Source organism: Meriones unguiculatus, chromosome 18 (genome assembly GCF_030254825.1).
Source record: "Meriones unguiculatus strain TT.TT164.6M chromosome 18, Bangor_MerUng_6.1, whole genome shotgun sequence".
Lineage (NCBI taxonomy): Eukaryota > Metazoa > Chordata > Mammalia > Rodentia > Muridae > Meriones > Meriones unguiculatus.
The window spans coordinates 68166833-68188802 of record NC_083365.1 but is presented as its reverse complement, the minus strand read 5'-3'; the positions used below and the strand labels follow the sequence as shown (position 1 = coordinate 68188802).

The 21970-nt window shown below is 43.8% G+C and overlaps 1 protein-coding gene across 2 annotated transcripts; it reads left to right on the top strand.

Moving 5' to 3' along the window:
* Positions 1-6353: 6353 nt before the first annotated feature.
* Positions 6354-20175, top strand: Ddx18 (DEAD-box helicase 18). 2 transcript variants are annotated; one of them, XM_021660093.2, is made up of 13 exons: positions 6354-6537; positions 7921-8214; positions 9826-9936; positions 11567-11702; positions 12018-12118; positions 12213-12527; positions 13899-14038; positions 14791-14952; positions 15592-15744; positions 16670-16783; positions 18687-18743; positions 19044-19221; positions 19879-20175. In XM_021660093.2, the coding sequence occupies exons 1-13, from the start codon at positions 6453-6455 to the stop codon at positions 20019-20021; spliced, it is 1989 nt and encodes a 662-aa protein (XP_021515768.1). In that variant the 5' UTR covers positions 6354-6452; the 3' UTR covers positions 20022-20175. The 2 variants fall into 2 exon arrangements, with proteins under 2 accessions (XP_021515768.1, XP_060227708.1); XM_060371725.1 differs by lacking the exon at positions 9826-9936 and having other exon boundaries at positions 6380-6537.
* The last annotated feature ends 1795 nt before the right edge of the window (positions 20176-21970 follow it).

The window sequence follows — 21970 nt, the reverse complement described above, 5'->3', positions numbered from 1 at the left end:
TGGAGAGGAGTGGACAGACAGGCAGAGGGAAAAGAGAGAGGGAAGAGAAAGTGAAGAAGGAGAAAGGGAGAGAAAGAGAGACTCTAATATTATATAAATGACTTGGAAATATAATAGTATCTGTCAGAAAAAAAAAAACACTTAGAAAGTTATGAAGCAAGGTAGTACCGGGTTAAAGATTGGAAGAGTGAGATGTATTCTTCAGATGCATTAATATAATGGAAAATACCTTGGAGATATAAATTACATGGAACTCAGCTCAAAGTTCAGATAACTAAACACATGACTACTCAGAAAATATTTGGTAATCCAGTATGAAGACAGACAGCTCCTTGTGTCTTGAACTGACTACACTTTGAGCTGTAGAGTGTGTAATATTCCATTCTCCTCACACAAAATGTCTCTAACTGTACGCTAGAACAGATAAAAATGTTCTTACAGACTGCACCACCTTCCTCAGTAGTCACACTGCCCTGTGGGAAAGTAATAAAAATGTCACTTATAAAGTGTAACCTCTTTACATGCTCTCGAAGACCCCTGCTTCTTCCGTGTGATGATTCAGTCACTGAAAAATGCTCCCAACTTCTCCTATACTGAAAATATTTACAGGAACAATTTCACTCACCAAGCAAGCACAGGTTTTTCCATGTCATTTCCCAAACAGCACAGAAGAATACCCAGCTACACAACATTTACATTATACTAAGTGTTACAGTCATCTAGATGTGATTTGACCCGGGGATGTGCCTAGGTTATATGCAAACACTATAGCACTCTATTTTTAAAATTTATTTTTTTAAAGGAATGGGATGAAATTTATTCTATGTTACATATATTTTTATATTTTTTCCTCACAATTTGTTCATTATATATCCCGATTGAAAGTTTATTTTTTAATTGTGCGTGTGTGTGTTGTGCAAACGGTTCAGTGCCTGCAGAGACCAGAAGAAGGCATCAGATGCCCTAGACCTGGAGTGGAGTACAGGTGTGAGATGTCTCTCGTGGATGCTGGGAAAGATCTTGAGTGCTGCTGTCTGAGTGCTGAGTGCTCTTAACCGCTGAACCATTTCTCCAGCCCCTCACCATTCTATGGAAGAGATGTGAGCTCTAGTGAATTTGGGTTTGGTCTGGGAAAAGTCATACACACAAAAAAAAGATAATACTCTTGGATGGCAGGTCTTAAAATGTTTCATGTTATAATTACTACATGTTAAGTCTCTGCCTGATGTGCTTATCTTATGATTTATTTATCTGCCTGATGTGCTTATCTTATGGCAGTATTTATCAAGCAATATAAATCTACCAATTTGCAGAATATGTTGGTGTAAGAATCAGGTGGAAGCGGTTGACAAGACTGAAATTGGGATAGGGACTTAAGGAAAAAGGAACTCTGAAGAATAAACTTAACCCATCTTATATCTATGATATTAGGATCTTTTTAAAAATTAAGCATAGTGCATAATCAGGAGGTAAGGAGATGGCTCAGCAAGTAAGGGCATTTGTTAAGCCATCATGAAAGCCTGCATTCAAATATCCAGCACCCACATAAAAAAATCTTCTCACCCTGAGCTGTGGGGAGATGGCGAAAGGAGGATCACTGTAGCTTGCTGGCTGACAATCTTTCTCCATATAGAGCAACTCTATATCAAGAAATAAGGAAGAGAGTGACAGGAATAGGACACTCATACATGCACATACAAACATATGTAAATACACGACACACATAGAGTATACACAGACACACACCAAAACGTTTTGTTTTAAAAAATTAGTTATATCAATGACTAAAAAAGCAATTAGGATGTTTGTGAAGGATAAAAAGCTCCAGTCCATTCAGGATAACATTTCCAAGAATTGTAATGAATGAAGCATGAAGCATAAACAACAGCCAAGATTCAGAAAGGATCCTAGTCAGGAGAGAAAATCATCTCTTTTTAAAGGACAATTTTAAATTACGTATTTTAAACTAAGATGTAATAACACAAGTGTTACTTAGAACTATGGCAATATTTAACAAAAAATGAGTTTAGGAAGATAAAGTAAGTGACCATGGGGACAACAGATGTGGGAGTCTCATTTTTCATTGTAAATGTCACAACACTTTCTTCTTTTTATGTATGCATCTATTATCTTAGTAACTTTTTAGTGCTTGTGAAAGGATGTATTTATCCCTTTGTGTCGTGTTTTTAAAACACTGTGATTTAATACATAATTTAAGTCAGAATAACAATCCAAATCCTCAAGAATACAAAAGAGCACTGAACTTGAACTTCAACAGTTCCATGGGATTTTTCAGGCAGTCATGCAGGAGCTCAGCACTTGGAGCAAACTATACATTTCTAAGAGGCTTTTTGGCTATAAGTTACTTTATTGCCTGAAAAATGGAACCTAATCTGCAGGCACGGTCCATATTTCTCTTTGTGATATAAATTGATCTCTCATCATACCTTGTTTAAAGATTTACTTATTTACTTCATATATTCGAGCACCGTATCTACATGTACACTTGATGCCAGAAGAGGGCATCAGATCTCATTATAGATGGCTGTGAGCCACCGTGTGGTTGCTGGGAATTGAACTCAGACTTCTGGAAAAACAAGACAGTGCTCTTTACCACTGAGCCATCACCCCAGTTCCATCACCCAACATACTTTAAAAACTTTTGTTGTTGTTGTTTGTTTTTCGAGACAGGGTTTCTCTGTGTAGCCTTGACTGTCCTGGACTCATTTTGTAGACCAGGCTGGCTGGAAACTCAGAGATCTGCCTGCCCCTGCCTCCTTGAGTGCTGGGATTTAAAGGTGTGCACCACCACAGCCAGCTCTTTAAAAACATTTTTAAAGCTTTGTTTTGTGTTTATTTATGTGCTTACAAGTGCAGTACCCACAGAAGACAGAGTCAGATTCCCTGTAGCTGGTGTAACAGAGGTTTGTGAACCATCTGATTATGGACCCTGGAAACCAGGCTCAGTCTTTTGCAAAAACAGTGGGTGTTGCTAATCACTGAACTACCTTGAACTTTTTTTTTAATTATTCAGGGTCTCATTATGTATTTCTCTGGCCTGGAACATACTATGTAGACCCGGATGACCTCAAATTCACAGTGGTGCAACTGCTTCTGTCTCCCAAATAAAGCTGTGTGCCTTTATTTTTCAATGTCCTAAAGCATGTTTTTTCCTTTTCTGAGGCAGGGTTTCTCTGTGTAGCCTTGGCTGTGGTGGACTCTGTAGGCTAGGCTGGCCTCAAACTCACAGAGATCCACCTGTCTCTGCCTCCCTGAATGCAGGGATTAAAGGTGTGTACCATGCCCTAAAGCATTTTTTATAGATGAAAAAAATATAAAGAATCAAGGAGCCTATTTGTCTGTTTGTCTGTCTGTCTGTGTGTACTCCTGGAGGATAACTGTATTAGTCAGGATTCTCTAGAATAACAGAACTTATAAAATGAATATATATGTTAGAAATTATTACAATGACTTACAGGCTGCAGTCCAGCAAATCCAATAATCGCTGGCTGTGAACAGAAAGTCCAAGAATCCAGTAGTGGTTCAGTTCACAAGGCTGATGTCTCAGCTGGTCTTCAGTATATGCTGGAATCCCAAAGAAGTAGGCTGTAATGCCAATGAAAAAATAAACTTGCTGGCAAACTAAGGACAAGCAGGCAAAGAGCAAAAGCTTCCCTCTTCCATGGCATGACACAGATTTTAGCAGAAGGTATGGCCCAAATTAAAGGTGTGTCTTCCCTCCTCATGATCCAAATTAAAGGCATGTGTCTTCTTGCCTCAAGATAAAAAAAAAAAAAAAAAAAAAAAAAAAAAGATCCAAATCAAAGATAGCACACCTGGCCATGTCTTCCAAACAAAATGTATGGCAATGTGTAGTGCCTGAAGTTCTGTCCAACTCTCCATAAAACAGGCCTAGACTTCTCTCACTCATCCACCAATCATAGGACACAGCCCATGAGCTGCAGGTACCTGCGTGGCGGCATTGTAGTAGAAGGAGAAACCATAGGGATTTGGGCAACTTCTTGCTTTTGCCTTCAGAACCTGCTCAGGCCCCATCCTGATATGTATCCTGTATACCTTTCATTTGATAACAGACTGCTTCTGTGCATGTCCTACTTGCTGTGCATGACTTGGTGGGTCAGATAACACCCTCAGATCACTTGGTAACTTGGTGGCCCACTGTCAAACTTTCAGTTTCCACTTGTGTGCCTGTAGGTATAGAGGATGAATGAGAGAAAGAAAAGAGGGGGAAAGGAACATGGGGGAAAAGGACTGACATGTTCAATAAACTAGATACTTTAATACTTTAATAATCAAAGATATAGACAATATTAGACTCCAACTGAAGTACTGAGGCTCCCCAGAACACAGTGGGTATGATAACATGTAAAACTCCCAATGACCTTTCTAGAGACCTTTTAGTAGACCATTTACGACCTGATTTAATACACAATTAGCATATACATAACCTCAGGCGATTCATTTCAAGAGTCTTAATGTGATCTGGGAATGTCACTCAGTGGTAAAGCACTTGCCTATTACACCCAAAGACCTGGATTTGATCGTCAGTACAACAACAACAAAAAAAGCTAAACAAAAAATACCTATTTCAGAGATTGGGGCAGGTGTGTCCATTATTTTTAACAACTCTAAAGTGTTGGTAAAACAGACCAATTTCTTTACCCCATGAATCAAAGCCCTTCTTATTTGATTAGAGTATAGGAATCCACTTTCTACTTTACAAACACATGTCTGGTTTACGGATCCCAAAGGAAAATTCAAAGAATTGCATGGAAAAGGCATAGTCTGTGTAAATTAAATACAGCTGGTATGGTGTGTGTGTGTGTGTGTGTGTTGATCAAAGATTATCTTGGATATTGTATTAGTCAGGGTTCTCTAGAGTAACAGAACTTATAAAATAATTCTCCTGTGTCTCTCTCCTCAATATATACATATTTATGATTTATTGGAATGACTTATTACTTACAGGCTGCAGTAAATCCTAACTAATCTAGCTAATCTAACAATCACTGGCTGTGAACAGAAAGTCCAAAAATCCAGTAGATGCTCAGCCCACAAGGCTGGGTGTCTCAGCTGGTCTTCAGTATATGCCAGGATCCCAAACAAGTTGGCTGTGATGCCAGCGAAGGAAGGAATTTGCCAGCAAGACCAGGCGAGCAGCAAAGAGCTCATCCGTGTTCTTCTATAAATTTCTAGTAGCAGGTGCAGCCCAGATTAAAGGTGTACCTTCCAGCCTCAAGATCTGGATCAAAGGCCTATGTCTTCCTACCTCAGAGGAAGTAAGGGTGTCCATTATTTCTACCAATTCTAAGGTGTTGGTAAAACAGACTGATTTCTTTTACCCCATGACTCTAACCTCAAAGTTCTGGACTAGAAGTAGATACCCTCACTTCAAACCAAGCAAAAACAATCTCTCACAGGTGTGCCCTCCATTTCTGGATTGTAGTTCATTCCAGATGTAGTCAACCAAGTTGACAACCAAGAATAGCCATCACAGATGTCATCACTCAGGCACTATTCACCTTGAGACATGTTTCTCCTGGGTCTAGGTCTTGCCAGGATGCTAACCACTGGGCCCCACTGCAACTGGCTTTCTATGGGGAGTGAAATGGACCCCAGGTCTTTATGCTTGCAAGGCAACCTCTTTACAGACAGAACCATCTCCTCAGCCCCAATTAAAATACTTCTATACGTTTTAATGTGTGGCTCTGGGGGGGGGGTGTAGAGAGAGAGAGACCGAAAGAGAGACAGACACACGAAGAGAGAGAGGCAGAGACAGACAGACAGAGACAGAGAGACGGGGGAAAGCCCTGAATAACTGAGGGGTAACTATGCTGTGAGGAAAAACATTTGCGTAATACAGGGCCCAAGTCGAAGATTTTGGGTTTTTTGTTTTGTTTTTTGTTTTGTTTTGTTTTTTGTTTGTTTTTCTTTTTGTTTGTTTTGTTGAAGGGAAGGGGTAGCCTAGAACCTGTCATAGGACCAGGCTGGTCTCAAACTCACAAAACTCAGCCTTCCTAGTGCTGAGATTAAAGGCGTGCAGCACCACGCCCGTCTCCAAAGCAAGAAGCTTTTAAGACTTAAACGTCTTCTCACTGGATAGTGGAACCTCTCTAGCAGGGAGGGGAACAGAATCTTCTGAGAAATTCTGACAGAAATTCTGACTTCCAATCTTGTTCAGTCTCGGTTTGGAAATCTAATAACTGCGTTTGTCTACAGCGCTCCACAGCAAGGCGAACTTGTTCACGATGCGTCCTCCACTGCCCCAGGGGGAGCTGCGCGAAATTCGGTTTCCAAAGGGAGCCTAGAGCGCCGGGAACCGTTTCCGCCCAGAAGCATTTCCGCCCCACGGGTCCGCCGCGTCCGGCGCCACACTTCCGAGTTGCAAGTGCGCACGTGCGCCCGGCGCTCGGTGCAGCCCGCCGGGCAACATGTCGCACTTACAGATGAAACTCCTGCGCAAGAAGATCGAGAAGCGCAACGCCAAGCTGCGGCAGCGGAACCTGAAGCTGCAAGGTGAGCCCGCGGTGGCGAGCGACGCCGAGAACCCAGAAACTCCGCCGCGCGCGGGCAGCTTCTGGCAGGAGCCTAGGACGGACGCGCGGCGCCAACAGGCCTCCTGGGTCTCAGCCCCCGTGGGCCCTGGGTTGGTCCTGCCTATTCCAGCGAGGGTTTCTCGGTTCAGGGCGGGAGCGGGAGGCCTCCGGCTTCCTTCCCAGGCTTCTTTTTCGTTTGGCAAGACATTCAACAAAACCTACCGATCACCCTGTGTAGACGTTCCCATTATCTTTAGGTCCCACGGAGAACTTTATATCTAGGTGCCGTACAGTCCAGACTTTAATCCTCTCCGTGTTCTTGTCGCACCCAACTTAGTTTGTAAATCCCTAAGTGCCTGGTTTGGGGCACAACGACTTAAATGAGAAGTTAACACATGTCACCTTTCTTCTTGCAGTTCCTGTAGCTTGTTTAGGTTACCTGTAAGATCTAAATTAGAGGTTTGCAACCTTCCCATTGCTGCGACCTTTTAATACAGTTGTGGTGACCCCCCCCACCATAGAATTATTTCGTTGCTACTTAATAACTGTAATTTTGCCACTCTTGTGAATTGTAATATAAATATCTGATATGAGACCTCTGTGGGGAGTACTGAGGCATGCATAATTTTCAACACGTAATAGTTGAAAGTTAGTAGCGTATTTTTGGCATAAGTTTTGAAGTTCCTTTATTTCCTGAAGAATAATTAACACTAGGTAGCTACTTCTTGTGGGTAATTGTGTAAACTAAACATGGTGTTGCTTTCATTCTCTCGTAGGAACAGAGAACCCTTGTAAAGATAGTTTGGGGCTTTAATAGGGCAAATAAGTGGGGTTTATTACTGAATTTTCAGTTCACCAACGGCTAGGAAGCTTAGGTTTGAATGAAATTATTTAAGTAATAATTGTGGGACTATAAAATAAATGTCAGTTATGTTTATCAGTTTCTTAGAACCAGCTCCTTAGATAGACCAGGCTTGACCTCGAACTCGGAGATCTGTCTGCCTCTGCCTCCGCCTCCCAAGTGCTGAGATTAAAAGGTGAGCACTGCCACTGCCAGGTCAAGGACTTAATGTTAAAAATGTTTCTTTTCATTACTGCTTTCTAACTCCTTTGATTAAATGATGTGACCTTGTTGACATTTTCCTATCACAGACTTTTGCGTGGCCTTAAACAGATACAACTTTCCTTTTCTGATGATTTTTTTTTTTTTTTAAGAAAATATGCCTTTTGGTGTCAGCAGTGAACATAGGAGTAAAACTAAATGATTGGAGTTTCTGAAACTATAGAATTTGTCCTATGAAGGTCAGTGTTTATGAGTAGACTTACTCTTCCTTGTCACATTGTAAGTTCTGCTTTTAAACAGAAGCTTCAGACACAAGCCTCTCACAACCTCAAAATGGAAATGTGCCTGAAGAAACAGGAAAAGTTGGAAAAGTTAAAAAAGCCCTGAAGCGTTCTGTGAGTGAAGGCTCAGCAGAAGCACAAGGTGGAGGCATGCCCGAAGAGACAGTGGAAAATGCAAAAGTTAAAAGATCACCCCAAAAACATTCCACTTTAACCAATGGAGAAGCAGCAGCAGCAGCAGTGTCTCCTGATTCAGAGCCGAAAAAGAAAAAGAAGAAGAAGAAGAGGAAAGTGGCAGTTGATGCTGGGCCTGGTAGGTTTCTTTTCTTTGATATCAGCCACTCGGATAGCTTTTTAGCTGTTGTTCACTTCCCTCTGTTGTTTGTGTGAGGCATCCCCAGTGTGCACCAGCATGTGAGAGACTGGCCTGGCAGCCAGTGGAGAAGGGAGGTGGGCTTTCATTTTCCACAAATTTGTGTCCTGTTTTTAAATTGGCTAACCTTGGGAAAAACTCACATTTGGTAAGAATTTATTTAGATTTATAATACTCCACTCCAGTCAGGGGAGCAGTTAGTTGGGCTTTTTAAGTAAGCTGAATATAACCATTGTGTAGTCTTCAGGCTGTGCATATTCCCATAGTTTCAGAACTTAAACCATGTACAGGTCCGGGCTGATAATGAGAAGCATCTTCCTGGGCTTCTTTGTATGTGGGAACTTCACGTTGATGATTCTTTGACCTCTTGATTGACTTGTCTATTGCCCATGTATTTTCTATAAGCCCTCTTCCCCATAAGGAGACTTACTTGCAGAGTATATAAAATAACATGTAGAAAAGTTGTGAATAAACAAACACTGATTTCCAACTGAGCAGAAAGTACAGGATAATGTCTGAAGAGTAGGGAAGGAGGGTGATGTTAAATTCTGGTGAAAGGTGAGCCTCTGGTTGAGCTGTCTGCAAATGAGGTAGGCTAAAATGGTAGCTAACCATCTTAGCTACCTCTCAGCTCATTTGAACCCAGTATGCAGTATTTTCTATTCATAGGTAGTACTAGAAAGGTAGACTAGGACCATCCTTTGAACATAGAGTGCAGAAGTGAGAAAGGTCCGACCTATCCTCCTTTGCCACTTACACCTTCACAACAGTCCAGACTGTCCAGTTTCTGTCACCCAGCTAAGAAACAGTTGCCTTTGCTTTAGTCTTAACTGGGAACATGAAAAGCCTCGATCTTTTAGTGTTCATCTTCACAGCAGAAGTGACTTGCAGAAATATAATGGCAAGAGAGGAAAATATTGGTGCTTGTGTGGACCTAATTTAAAATTGCCTTAATGAACATGAGGTTTTTTGTTTTTTGTTTTTTTTTTTTCCTCGTGTGGAGCTCATAATTGCTGTCCTATTATTATTTACTGGGACTTTTAAAATCTCTTTTTAGAGCCTTGTGTTGTTAGTGCATGCCTCTATTCCCAGCAAGCAAAAGACAGAGGCAGTTTGAGTTTAGAGTTCAAGGCCAGCCTGATCCACAAGGCAAATTCCAGGACAGACAAGCTACACGGAGAAATCCTGTCTCAAAACAACAACAGGCAGGCACAGCGGCACACACTTGTAATCCCAGCAGTCAGGGAGACAAAGACAGGCAGAAATCTGTTCGAAGCCAGCCTGGTCTACAAAGTAAATCCAGGATAGCCAAGGCTACACAGAAAAACCCTGTCTTGAGAAAAACAACAAAAATGCTTTTTAAAGCTAAGAAAGATAGTGTAATGCTTTAAGAAACTTTAAAACATTGTTTTGTTATACCTCAAAAATTTCTAAATATTGAACAGATCTCTTCCTGAAAAGTTTCTAACAATTTCTTTACAGATCTTTCATTCTCATTTGTTATTTAATAATAAAGGGAATTTTATTTGATTACTTTGTTTTAAAACCAAGACACCAAAAAAGCAAAAACAGAAGAGAACACCGAGGCTCGTGAGGAAACAGAAGATGGTGTGGAGAAGGCAAATGACAGTGAGGTGCCCAGCCTGCCCCTAGGACTGACAGGTGATGACCAGGGACTTTTCCAGGTGTCTCTTCTTAGAAATGTTACGTTTCTTTGTAGTACGTAGGCACTTTTTTCAGTCCTTTTTTTCTTTTCTCTGCATTCCTAATTGTTTAATCATTCCATAGTCTCACAGCTTTTGGAATCAATTTAAACTAGAATTTATTACTCTTGCCAGAACTTCCTAGGAGTTGTTTGAGCTGTTTGATTTACGAAATTTTGTTGGCTTGCTTCCTTCCTTGTTAAAATACTTAGTTGTGGCTTCAGTATTTTAATGCATAACCGAGACTGCTGAAGTGAGCTGGTGGTATAGTATTAATGTGCAGTCAACAGAGAAAGAAAAACAAGAAGGTTACGGAGGTGGTTCTCAGCCAGGACAGTTTGTTCTCCACATCAAGCAGCTCTGCATGTCAAGCCTGGCTAGGGAAGTCTGCTGACACCTCCAGTGTGGAGGTCTGGGCTGCCACACAGCATCTTGAGATACATAGGATAACCACTTGCCCAGCATACACAAGGTACCGAGTTCAGTTCACATGCACATAAGAGTTCTCCAGCCCAGTGTCAGTGGAGATGTTCCTTTCTTACAGTGGGGCTGTATCCCATTAAACTGAAAATAGAAGTAAAAATGCATTGACTGCAGCTACCCTCACTGTAGCCTGCCTTAAACCTGCCCCATGAAGCTGGAGAGATGCTTAGCAACTGAGAGTGGAGGACCAGAGACAGGCACCCATGCTGAGTGGCTCCCAACCACCTGCCAGCCACTCCACCTCCTGGGCATCCTGATGCTGCGAGCTTCCACTGGAGAGTGCACACAAACAGACATAATTAAAAGTAAAGTCGCCTTTAGAAAAAATGTTCAGAACTCTTTATTTGGCTTCATTTAACAAAGCCTGTTTTATAAGAACATTATGTATCTATCGAATGCCACACTGAATTAGGGATTGGTTGTGGGTGTTTCCCTATGACATCAGTCACAAGTCAGGACCATTGTTACTGGCCAAAGCTGTGGCCAGGGCATGGCATAGTGGTGGTCACAGGAGTACTCCAGAGTGCTGTGGCTTTCTTGGGAATCCTTTTGTAGTCAGAGTGTCTACTCTTGGTTGGCTTTAGGCTCAGTTTTTGTTATTTTGTTCGTTTGTTTGTTTTCAGAGCTGAGAACCAAACCCAGGGCCTTGCCCTTGCCTCGGCAAGTACTCTGCTACTGAGCTAAATCCCCAACCCTAGGCTCGGTTTTTGTTATCTTCAATGTCTATACTCTGTTTTATGTATATGGTACTTTGCCAATATGTATGTATCATGTGTGCCTGGTGCCCATGGAGATTAGAAGTCATTTTAATCCCTGGAACCAGAACTGCGGTGGTGAAGAGCTGTCATGTGGGTGTTAGGAACTGCACCCAGGTCCTCTGCGGCAGCAGCGAGTGCTCTTCACACTGAGCCATCTCCTCAGCCCCAGTGTTTACACTTTTTAACCATCCTTAAACATTTCAGTTCCCTGGGTTATTGTCTCAACATTATCTTAGTAGTGACTATGCGTTAGTCTCCTCCAGAACCCTTCTGTGGAGGGGGGATTTAGGCAGCTGTGCCAGCACTCGCTTTGAACATCTCGCTGATAGTGAGCAATCTTCTGCACAGGTGCCTTTGAGGACACTTCATTTGCTTCCTTGTCTAATCTCGTCCATGAAAACACTCTGAAGGCTATAAAAGAAATGGGTTTCAAGCACATGACAGAGATCCAGCACAAAAGTATCAGACCACTTCTGGAAGGCAGGTATGATTGACATTGATGCAGGGACATTCCCTCCTGCCTTTAGGACTATGGAGTTTTAAGGGGAGTGCATGTGTCCCACTGATTTTGTTCTCTGCATGGATTTATATCTGGCTATCCTAATTAAAGAATTGAGTTATTTACTGGTGTTTGAAAAAAAATTGTAGCAGTCTTCCTGAGTTATGCATGCCGAGATGACTAGCAGGGCTGTGTCCTTGAGTTCTTACGGGAGCCTAGAGCGTGCTGATGGCATAAAGTGCATGTTAGATGTGTACCTGCATGAGTCAAGTGAATATCCTTCTCTTCTGCAATCCTAAGGGATCTTCTGGCAGCTGCAAAAACTGGGAGCGGCAAGACCCTTGCTTTCCTCGTCCCTGTGATTGAGCTCATTGTCAAGTTGAAGTTCATGCCCAGGAATGGTAAGGTCTCTGTCTCTTTCTACGGTCATTTCACTAGGAGTTGTGTCTCTTAAGGACTTGTGGAAATGGCCTTCTGTCACCTTTTGACTTTCAGGAACAGGAGTCCTGATTCTCTCTCCTACCAGAGAACTGGCCATGCAGACCTTTGGTGTTCTTAAGGAACTGATGACGCACCACGTTCACACATATGGGCTCATCATGGGTGGAAGTAACAGGTCTGCTGAAGCCCAGAAGCTCGTCAATGGGATCAACATCATCGTGGCCACCCCAGGCCGGCTCCTGGACCACATGCAGAATACTCCAGGGTTTATGTACAAGAACCTGCAGTGCCTGGTTATTGATGAGGCTGATCGTATCTTGGATGTTGGGTTTGAAGAAGAATTAAAGCAAATTATTAAACTTTTGCCAAGTAAGTAAGCAGCATCTGCATGGGGCTCACAGAGTAGAGGTCCGTGTTTGGTGATCTTGTAGGAAAATGCACCTTAGTATCAGAATTTTACTCTGGCCATGCGAGAAATTTGTGCCTGTTGACTTCAGAAAAGGCATCAAACAACTTCTGGCTTCATACAGCACAGTATCATTTCATAAGCTTAAAATGAAAGTTCAGCAATCCAGATGGAAAGATTTCCTTGTGAGAGTTGAGCTCTCTGGTTTGGTCCCCTCTCTGCTGCCTTCCCTTTTTTTTATCTCCAAGTCTTATCTTCCATGTTCTATTCTTAGATGAAATTTCCCAACATGATAAATTGCTTAACATCTGTAATGAGGCCATGATCCTCTACATTGTACAATGCTGTTCTGAAATGTAATTGACGGAGGAAACCATAAAAATATCCAGGCATGGAAGCAGGAGATCAAGGTCATCCCTCAGACCTTGCCTGCAGAGAGTTTGACCCCAGAGCTATATAAGACTCTGCCTCAAAAAAAAACAGATTGTCTTCACTTAGAGAGGTGGCTCAGCAATTACAACACACACTGCTCTTGCAGAGGACCCAGGTTGGTTCCCATCACCCATACCTCTCTAACTCAAGCTCCAGGGGATCTAACTGCTCTGGCTTCTGAAGGCACCTTAGCACACAGACACACCAATTTAAAAGTAGTAAATAAACCTTTCAACTTTAAACCTCTAGTTTTGATACTCTAACATGTATACTCCTTTTAAGTCATAACTGCAAACAAGGTGATAGCCACTGCAGTCTCTACCCCATACATACATACATACATACATACCCCAGACATACTGAGCTAGCCGGGCTTCTCTACCCCATACAAATAACTTCTCTTCCAGCTGTTGAGCAGCCTCCTCTGCCCTCACACAACAGCCTGCGTTCTCTAAACCTGTAGGTATAGCGGGACGATGTGTACTTCCTGTCTCACCTTGCAGCTCCTTTTAGGTGTCGCTAAGGGCTGCACTATAGAGTATAATCCATTCTGCTAGTGACGGGCGTGTATGTTGTTTACAGCTTGGGGCTGTTGAGATTTTCTGTCGGTATTCGCTACAACAAGTTGTAGAGCTAAATACCTCCTTTTTTATAAATAACTTCAAGAAGGCATTGGTGATGGCTGGGGGAACCTTAGCCACCCATCACTTGGGTTTGATTTGCCTAGGGTGGATTTATCTTCATCTAAGTTACCATGTTTATAGAGCCTTCTTACTCCTGCTGGTTTCTGAGAACCCCAACCAACAGTGTATCCCCCCCTTCCAGGAATTTCTGCCTAAAGTGCAATTGTGAGGCACTTAGGAGGTCTTTGGAAGGTTTGGGCTATTTTTGTGTCTTTTTAGCACGCAGGCAAACCATGCTCTTTTCTGCCACACAAACCCGAAAAGTTGAAGACTTGGCAAGAATTTCTCTGAAAAAAGAGCCTTTGTATGTGGGCGTTGATGACGATAAAGAGGTCGCCACAGTGGATGGTCTTGAGCAGGTACTGTTTATGACTAGCTTAGTACATATTAAAAAGTAAGGAAAGCCTTGTGGATCTTTCTTAGTGTTTCCTTGTGCTTGTTCAGAGTGATCCACAGGGCAAATGGACTGATGGATATAAGTCAGATCAGCAGACTTGAGTGTGGTGTCTCTGACCCTTGAGTATAAAATACTGTGAACTCTGAATGATGCAGCCAGTTTCTGCTCTGTGGATGCTGCCTTTTATGTGGGAAGTATTATCAGTTGCTGCTAGTTTTAAATGCAGCTAGAACTTTTTTAATAAACTTCTATAAGGTGCCAGGGCAATACAGCTTGGGGGAGCGGGTGTATTGCTGTGGAAGTTAGAGACGAGGTGCCAGGTCTGAGCTGAGCTAATGAAAACAAGTTTCAGCTTGAGAGAGAGAGAGAGAGAGTGGGGGTGGTGGTGTAAGCAAGCCAGAGACTGATGGCAAGTGTCTTCCTACTCGTTACTGAGGAGGGCCTTGTTTGAATCCAGGGCTTGAGGACTCAGCTTAATCTTGCTAGATAGCTTGCCCCACTGGGTATGTGTCCACAGCCTTTACCTCCTGAGCTGTCTTCCTAGCCCCGAGGTAAAATCTTTCTGTTAGTACATGGTTTCATATAATTGGGGTTGGTGTAGCCCTTAAATGTGGCAGAAAGGCTTTGCAGTATGTTGCTGTGTTAAAACACATTCTTTTGCTCAATGAAGCTAAAAAATGGCTTCCTGAGTAACCTCACCTGCACCGTTTTCAGGGATATGTTGTTTGTCCCTCTGAAAAGAGGTTCCTTCTGCTCTTCACATTCCTTAAGAAGAACCGGAAGAAGAAAGTCATGGTCTTCTTTTCATCGTGTATGTCTGTAAAATACCACTATGAGCTACTGAACTACATTGACCTGCCTGTTTTGGCCATCCATGTAAGTGGTGGCTGGGAGCTTGTTGAGAAACGGGGTGAGCGTGTAAAGTTCTGTGCACTTTAGACTGGAGGTATTAATCCCTGTGAGCATAGACCAGAGATGATAGATAGGTAATCTTCCAGTGGTCGAAAGCAGGTGTGATTACTTAGAGAAGATTGGACCGTGTGAGGGGCTGTCAAGGCTGTGTTCCTCTTGAGGATCTATAGCAAGTTAATGATTAGAGACACTTTCATTGAGTGGCATAGCCATAGCTGAGGTACCCATGTGCCTGCAAGTTCCTCTCACCTGTGCTTTCCAATACTTCTTGGGTCACACACAGACATGAAAAGAAGGGAGTCAGCAGGAGTGAGGGGCCAGGGGAGGGTAATGGGGTCAGTGTGACAAAGTGTATTATATTTTGTACAAAATGTAACCTCTAAACGTGTAAATACAGGCTAATAAAACCTTAAAAAGAAAGTAATAAAAAAGGAGTGACAGACACCCTCCCCCTCAAAAGCCTTGGGATCTAGTTGGGGACATAGGGCCCCGGGCGGGAGTAAGCTTGAACTAAAGTATGGTAGCGGCTCCACAGTTGATTGGGTCTGCATTCATCTCTCACAACTTGAATGGGTTTTATGCTCTTGTTGCCTTTGAATCTAGGGAAAGCAAAAGCAAAATAAGCGAACAACTACGTTCTTCCAATTCTGCAACGCAGATTGGGGAATACTGCTGTGCACTGATGTGGCAGCCAGAGGGCTGGACATTCCTGAAGTGGACTGGATTGTTCAGTATGACCCCCCTGATGACCCCAAGGTAACTAGTGTCTTAGAGTGCTTCTGTGTAAAGGAGTGCGCTTGCGGCCCAGAGAAGCATGTCCTTGCACATCCAAGAGGCTTACCTGTAGGGAACAGCCACTCAGCTATAGGGCTGGTGTTAATAAGTGTCAGGGGCCAGGTGGTGGTGGCGCACACCTTTAATCCCAGTATTTGGGGAGGGAGAGGCAGTCTAATCTCTGAGTTTGAGGCCACCCTGGTCTGCAGAGTGAGTTCCAGGATAGCCAAGGCTACATAGAGAAACCTTGTCTCAAAATATAAGTACCAGGGACCCTGTGTCACTCAAAAGGGTAAAAGGGTGAGCAAAGAGGTTTGAGGGGTATCTGTGACTTTTAAGTTAGGAATTCTGGGTCCAGCTGCTGTCCAAAGTAACAATTCTGATAGGAAGTATATAAAGGTCTAGTGTTTGCAGTAGAGTAAGTACCAGAGTAAGGCCAGGCATGGTAGAGTGCTTCATGGGGGTTGTGGTACAGCCATCTAACTGAAACAGCAAGCTCCAGGTTCAGTGATCAAGCCTGCCTGGAAAAACCAGGCAGAGAACCATAGAGGAAGACGCTTGGCCTCTACCTCTGACTCCAGCACATGCACAGAAGGAGTAGTGTCAGTAAGCAGCAAGTTATAATAAATTACTGACTAGCCATTTGGAAGATGAACTGTAATGGTCGTTTTACTAATTCCGTGTTAGTGTGACAGCCTGTGGAGCTTTGGTTGGTGTGGCTGCTGTGAGACTTATCTTCCCTGGTAAGGGGGGTATCGGCAGGGGGAATGCTGGCCCTGCCTGTGGTTGGTGCACCATCTAGTGTAGCTGTGCTGGCATGCTTCCTTTCATCGCAGGGCACAGTCAAGATGCTGGTTGCAGACTTGTGAAGAAGTTGTAACTTAGACCAGGTTTCTTCTCGCCACAGGAATACATTCATCGTGTGGGTAGAACAGCCAGGGGCCTGAATGGAAGAGGGCACGCCCTACTCATCCTGCGCCCTGAGGAGTTGGGTTTCCTTCGTTACTTGAAGCAGTCCAAGGTAAAGGCCTTTGGAAAATCTTAAATCGGGAGGAAACTCGTCTTGCTGTAGGGATTCTTCTCGGGTACCATCTCTATAGATGGCAGGGCAGGGCTTGACTGAAGTCGAGGTGGTGTCAAATAGGTGCAGCCGGGCACTGGGTGAGGTGGTGTGTGTTTCTGCTCAGGAAGCATGGACAGAAGGAACAGGCCCGAGTTCAATGCCCAGCTCTGTGTCCACTGTTGGAGGCTCTGCCTTCTGGTTCTCTGCAGCTGTGTTCCACCCATGTCCACTCCCTAAGTGTCCCTGCACTCTGCTGTGCAGCTTCTCATCCTGATGTTCTTCTGTTGTAGAAGAGCAGCAGATCTGTATCTCCCTGTGTCAGCTTCTTCCTCCCTCTCCCGACTCTTCCCAAACATTCCTGGACCCCGGGGATTGCCAGTGATTTACCATCTCCTAGAGTTTCTCCTGGAGAAACTCTGCCTCAGCCCTCAACTCAGCCTCCTGCCACTCCTTTCAGGGCTGGCCATTGCCTCGGCCTCCTCAGTCTGCCTTTTTGCAACAGTGGTTTGTCTCTTTTCTCAGTCCCCAAACTACCTGGCTTTGTCCTTATTTTATCTTGCCAGAACAGAATGCATCCAGACTGCTTTTGGCCTCCTAGTTGCAGGCCTCCTAGGTACATGGCAGGCCAGCTTGCCTGTGCCACTGGCAGCATGATGCCCTTGGGAAGAGTTTCCACGTGGATTTTCTCCTTCCTACAATATGACAGTTTCCTGGTGTTGCCCAGAGGCCTCTGCACACTTTGCCTCACGCTCTTTTCCTAGATCTCCACAGGACAAGGCTTAAGCAAGTTGTCTGATTCCTAACCCTCTATGTTCCCAGCACACAAATGCACCTTTAGAGGTTGTTCTACCACTCGTCATCTGTTCTGTAGAACTGCAGGTATGCCCTCTGAAAAAAGGGCAGGAGCCAGTCCTTACAGACCAATTTTCTTTTTTTAGTCTGTAGGAGAAACACAGGTTGTGTCTGTTTTTTCCAACTATGTAAAGGTAATAATAAATCCTTGGGGGAGCTGGAGTCATCCTGACATGGCCTTGGTGCCATAAGCCCCAGACACAGTGGTATTGAAGGACCTCTCCTGGTATAGAGGAAAGAGGTATTCATCCCCGCCGTGGTGTAATCCCAGCAGTCAGGAAGCAGAGGCAGGAGGATCACAGCAGGTACAAGGCTGGCCCTGTTAGGAAAAAGGGGGAAAGTAGGTAATCATTTATCAATCACCCTGAATGTCAGGGTCCTGAAGGGAAAGGGACCTTGGCAGCCACTTGCTCAGTTCCTCACCTCTGCTTTTGAGGAAGGAAGAAATGGGAGCTCCCATGCAGGATTCACGGGAACTTAGCAAGGCTGAGATGGAATGCTGTAATGACAGGAGGCAGCAAGGAGCAAATCACAGTCCCTGTTGTTGTTTAAAAAAAAAAAAAATCTCATTTGGTTTTACCAATGAAGACCAGTGAATCAACTGCTGTGTTGAAATCTTACTAGCTCAGAGAGGCAGAGAAAGCACCCAGCTGACCTTCCTCAGCTGAGGTCCCAGAAAGAAAAAGGCCTTTCTTCTCAGCTCATGTCCCAGAGGAAAAAGCTGAAAGCCCAAAAGCTCTTTCTCCTCCACGCTGTCTTAAAGACCCTTCGCCTTCATGCCCCTCCTTTATTAAAGGTGTGTGCCAGGACTGAGCCACCCTACACCTAAAAATAGGATTTTGCAGTTCACAACCTCAGGGTTCACAGTGGGATTAAGTGTCTTGCTACACCCTGTCCTGAAGGTGTATAGCCTAGGCATCTCTGTCCTCAGAACCAGCACTGCTTCTTGCTGTCGGTGCTGATAGGAACTTCACCTTTCGTACCAACATTTAGCCTTCTGTTTCCCTAGGTTCCACTGAATCAATTTGACTTTTCCTGGTCTAAAGTTTCTGATATTCAGTCACAGGTATGCTTTTCATCTGTTTTAATTATCTTTCTGGGGAAGAGATCACCTGCCCTAATACTGTCTTTTGGAGTTTCGCAGTTACTCCCCTGAGTTCCCTCACTTGTGGGTGATGCTGGGTTAGTCCGTGAGGTCCTTAAGGGTTCCTCCTGCATGCATGGCTCCTCCTCTCAGGTAGCCTGCCAGAACCACAGCCTTACACCTGTGCTGCCTGGCTTTGCCAAGATCAGGGGTGCTAAAACAAGTGTTTTTGTAGGATAACTGTTCTGATAGTTGAGGCCTGCTTTTTTCTTTCTTTTCCAGCTGGAAAAGCTGATCGAAAAGAACTACTTCCTCCACAAGTCTGCCCAGGAAGGATACAAATCCTACATCCGAGCATATGACTCCCACTCTCTTAAGCAGATCTTCAATGTGAACAACTTAAATTTGCCTCAGGTCGCTCTGTCTTTCGGTTTTAAGGTTCCTCCATTTGTTGACCTGAGTATCCTTTTTTTTGTTACTGCACTGTGCTGCAGTTAGGGGCTTAGTGGGGCTGTCAGGGCTTAGCAGTTAGTTGGTGTGTACCTCAGCTGCCAGCAAAAGGCTCTAGTGTTCATCCTGGTCCTTGTCTGTTGGCCTAATTAGCATAGGAAAGGGGTCATGCAAGGGCTTCTCACTAGCGTGGGAATTACCAAAATAAGGCAGATTTAAAACCTACAAGGAACTAAGGCTTGCTGGCAGGGTGCCTCAGTAGGCAAAAGTGTTGGCCCAGTAACTCTGGCAACAGTGTTGAATTGTGTGAGAGAAAAGACCACTTGGTAGCTCACAGGCCTCTCAGACTCTGGTCTCAGCACACCTGAAAGGCATTTTCAGTGAAGCTGTACATACTTTTGCTGGGTTCAGATGACCTCTTAATTCCGTTATCCTGCTCCCCATGATTATAGCATGTTTATCCATGTGGCTACTGCACTTTAAGTCATGCCTGTTCATTTTGCTGTACAAGCTTATTGTCATGCGTGGTCTGCAAGTTCATTGCTCAGCTTCAGACTCCACATCTCTATTGGTTGAGAGTGTGGTTCAGGGTCAGTGCTGGGCATGTTGGGCCTTTCTCCGATGCAGCTTGTCCTTGTTGCTTGGCTTCCTTAACATTCTCCTGTAGATGTGAGCAGCCATGATGGTAAGCTTAAAAAGAGAGGAGGTGGCGGCGGGTTCGGGTACCAGAAAACAAAGAAAGTGGAGAAGTCCAAGATCTTTAAACACATCAACAAGAAGCCAACAGACCGCAGGCAGTTCTCTCACTGAGGAATGGCCTTCCATCTGGACTGACTCTCCCTAATTTCCTCTCTCTCTTCAGAAAAAGAATTTTTTTATACCTTTATGATCTTCTTGTCTTTACTGTGATGACAATATTTTATTTTTAAATATTCTCATAAAACAAATTATCTCATTGTTTAAATGTCTTTTATACCTTTCCCTTTTGGTGTGTTCCTGTCTTTAAACAATGGGCGTTTGTTGGTTATTTTCAAGAACATTTAATTGGGTGGGGAGATAAAGAAGCTGAGTTCACATCCCCAGAAACTGAAAAACAGGCATAGGAAGGCCTGTACAATCCCAGCATCCCTACAGTAAGATGGGAGGTGAATCCTTGATGACTAAGGCCAGCTATGTTTTGAGGAGCCCACCAGAGATGATTATTCAGCCTCACTGTGTAGCTACTTGAAATTCTTTATTTCAGCTGGGACTGCACTCAGGTATTTGGGACCCAGGTGTAGTCTGACCATTTAGAGCATGAAGCTTTTAAAGGCAAAAGGCACATGGTGCAGCTGCAGTGGGAGGTTTGCACAAGCAGGCAGTTTAACAGAAGCTAAGGTAAGTTAGCTCAGCCATCTTGGCCTTGGGTTCCTAGAATAGAGTTGGGTAATTTTCCATGAGAGTCTCCATCAAGATCAAATTCTAGTTAAAACCTGAAATGGCCTCAACAAGAATACAAAATGTAGGAACTTCTACACTGTCTTGCCCTTTCACAGCTAGTTACTGTTTTTAACAATATGGAAGGCAAAGACTGCTGTTTATCACGGGTTGCCATGACATACACATGTTTGTGCTCACACAGATGTATAATAACAAATATTTGGGGGCCATGTGGTGGTGGTGTACTCCTTTAATCCCAGCAGTCAGGAGGGGGAGGCAGTGGATCTCTGATTTCCAAGACAGCCTGGTCTACAGAGTGAGCTCCAGGACAGAGAAACCCTGTCTCAAAAACAAGAAGTGTGCCGGCAGTCAACACTGGAAGAGGTTAGACATTGTTGACTCACAACAACAAGAAAAGTGAAGTACCATGCAGTAACTTAGCAAAGGCTTTCTGGACCTTATTTTACTGAGTAGAACAGGCTAGTCTTGAGCTCATAGGTACCCTCCTGTCTCTGCCTAAAAATGCATGGATTAAATTAAAAGCATGCACCTCCTTGCCTGGCTAACAAAGCCATTATTTAAAAACTGAAGGGACACAAAGCACATATAAAACATTTGCCACACCAGGTCCTAAGATTTCTGGTACACGTATGTGACAGGTGGACACAACAGCCCACCTATGATTACAGGTAGCATTAGTGATAGGCCCCGAGTTTGAAAGACCTCGTGTCAGTTATGTGGAAGAACACTCAGCATTAATTGTCAGCCTCAGATCTCTGTTCACATGCATACACATGAAAATGAGAAAAAGGGAATGCTCATTTAGATTCATAGCAACACAACTTGAGGTGGCCCTTCTCCAGCTCAGGGTGCAGGAGACCACCCTGTGTCTCAATGCACTGAGACTTTCTCCTGACAGTGCTTGGCACTGGGTCAGAGTTGACTTCCTGTGAGATCTGTAAATGAAGACCATTGCAAGTCAACAGGGGTCAAATTAAACAGTGGTTCAGGTTCAGTCAGATCTTAGAGGAGTCCTTGTACTCCAGAGTGTCCTGTGTAGCACCTAACTACAAAGTTGTATTTTGTTGTCAGTCATTGAAATCCAAAATTGCCAGGTACCACTAAATTTTGACTACTTACCTTCCTGGGTTCATAACCCCTGGCATTTAATAATTATGTTCTCAGAGGTTTGTTAGTTTTTCTTGTGTGTATGTGAGTACATTTCTCCTTACTGAGGCAGTGATGTTGCCCTGCCTTTTCCCTGGGAGCTTTAGTCTACCACTGATGGGCCAGGGAACCTGCTTGAGTGATTCTCGTGCAGCTGTTTGTAAAGTTCTGAA

Excerpts from the sequence above, each read along its gene's own strand:
- Ddx18 (XM_021660093.2), top strand. The coding sequence starts at position 6,453 with ATGTCGCACTTACAGATGAAACTCCTGCGCAAGAAGATCGAGAAGCGC. Across the intron at positions 14,953-15,591 it reads TGCCTGTTTTGGCCATCCAT|GGAAAGCAAAAGCAAAATAA; the intron begins GTAAGTGGTGGC and ends CTTTGAATCTAG. Across the intron at positions 15,745-16,669 it reads ACCCCCCTGATGACCCCAAG|GAATACATTCATCGTGTGGG; the intron begins GTAACTAGTGTC and ends TTCTCGCCACAG.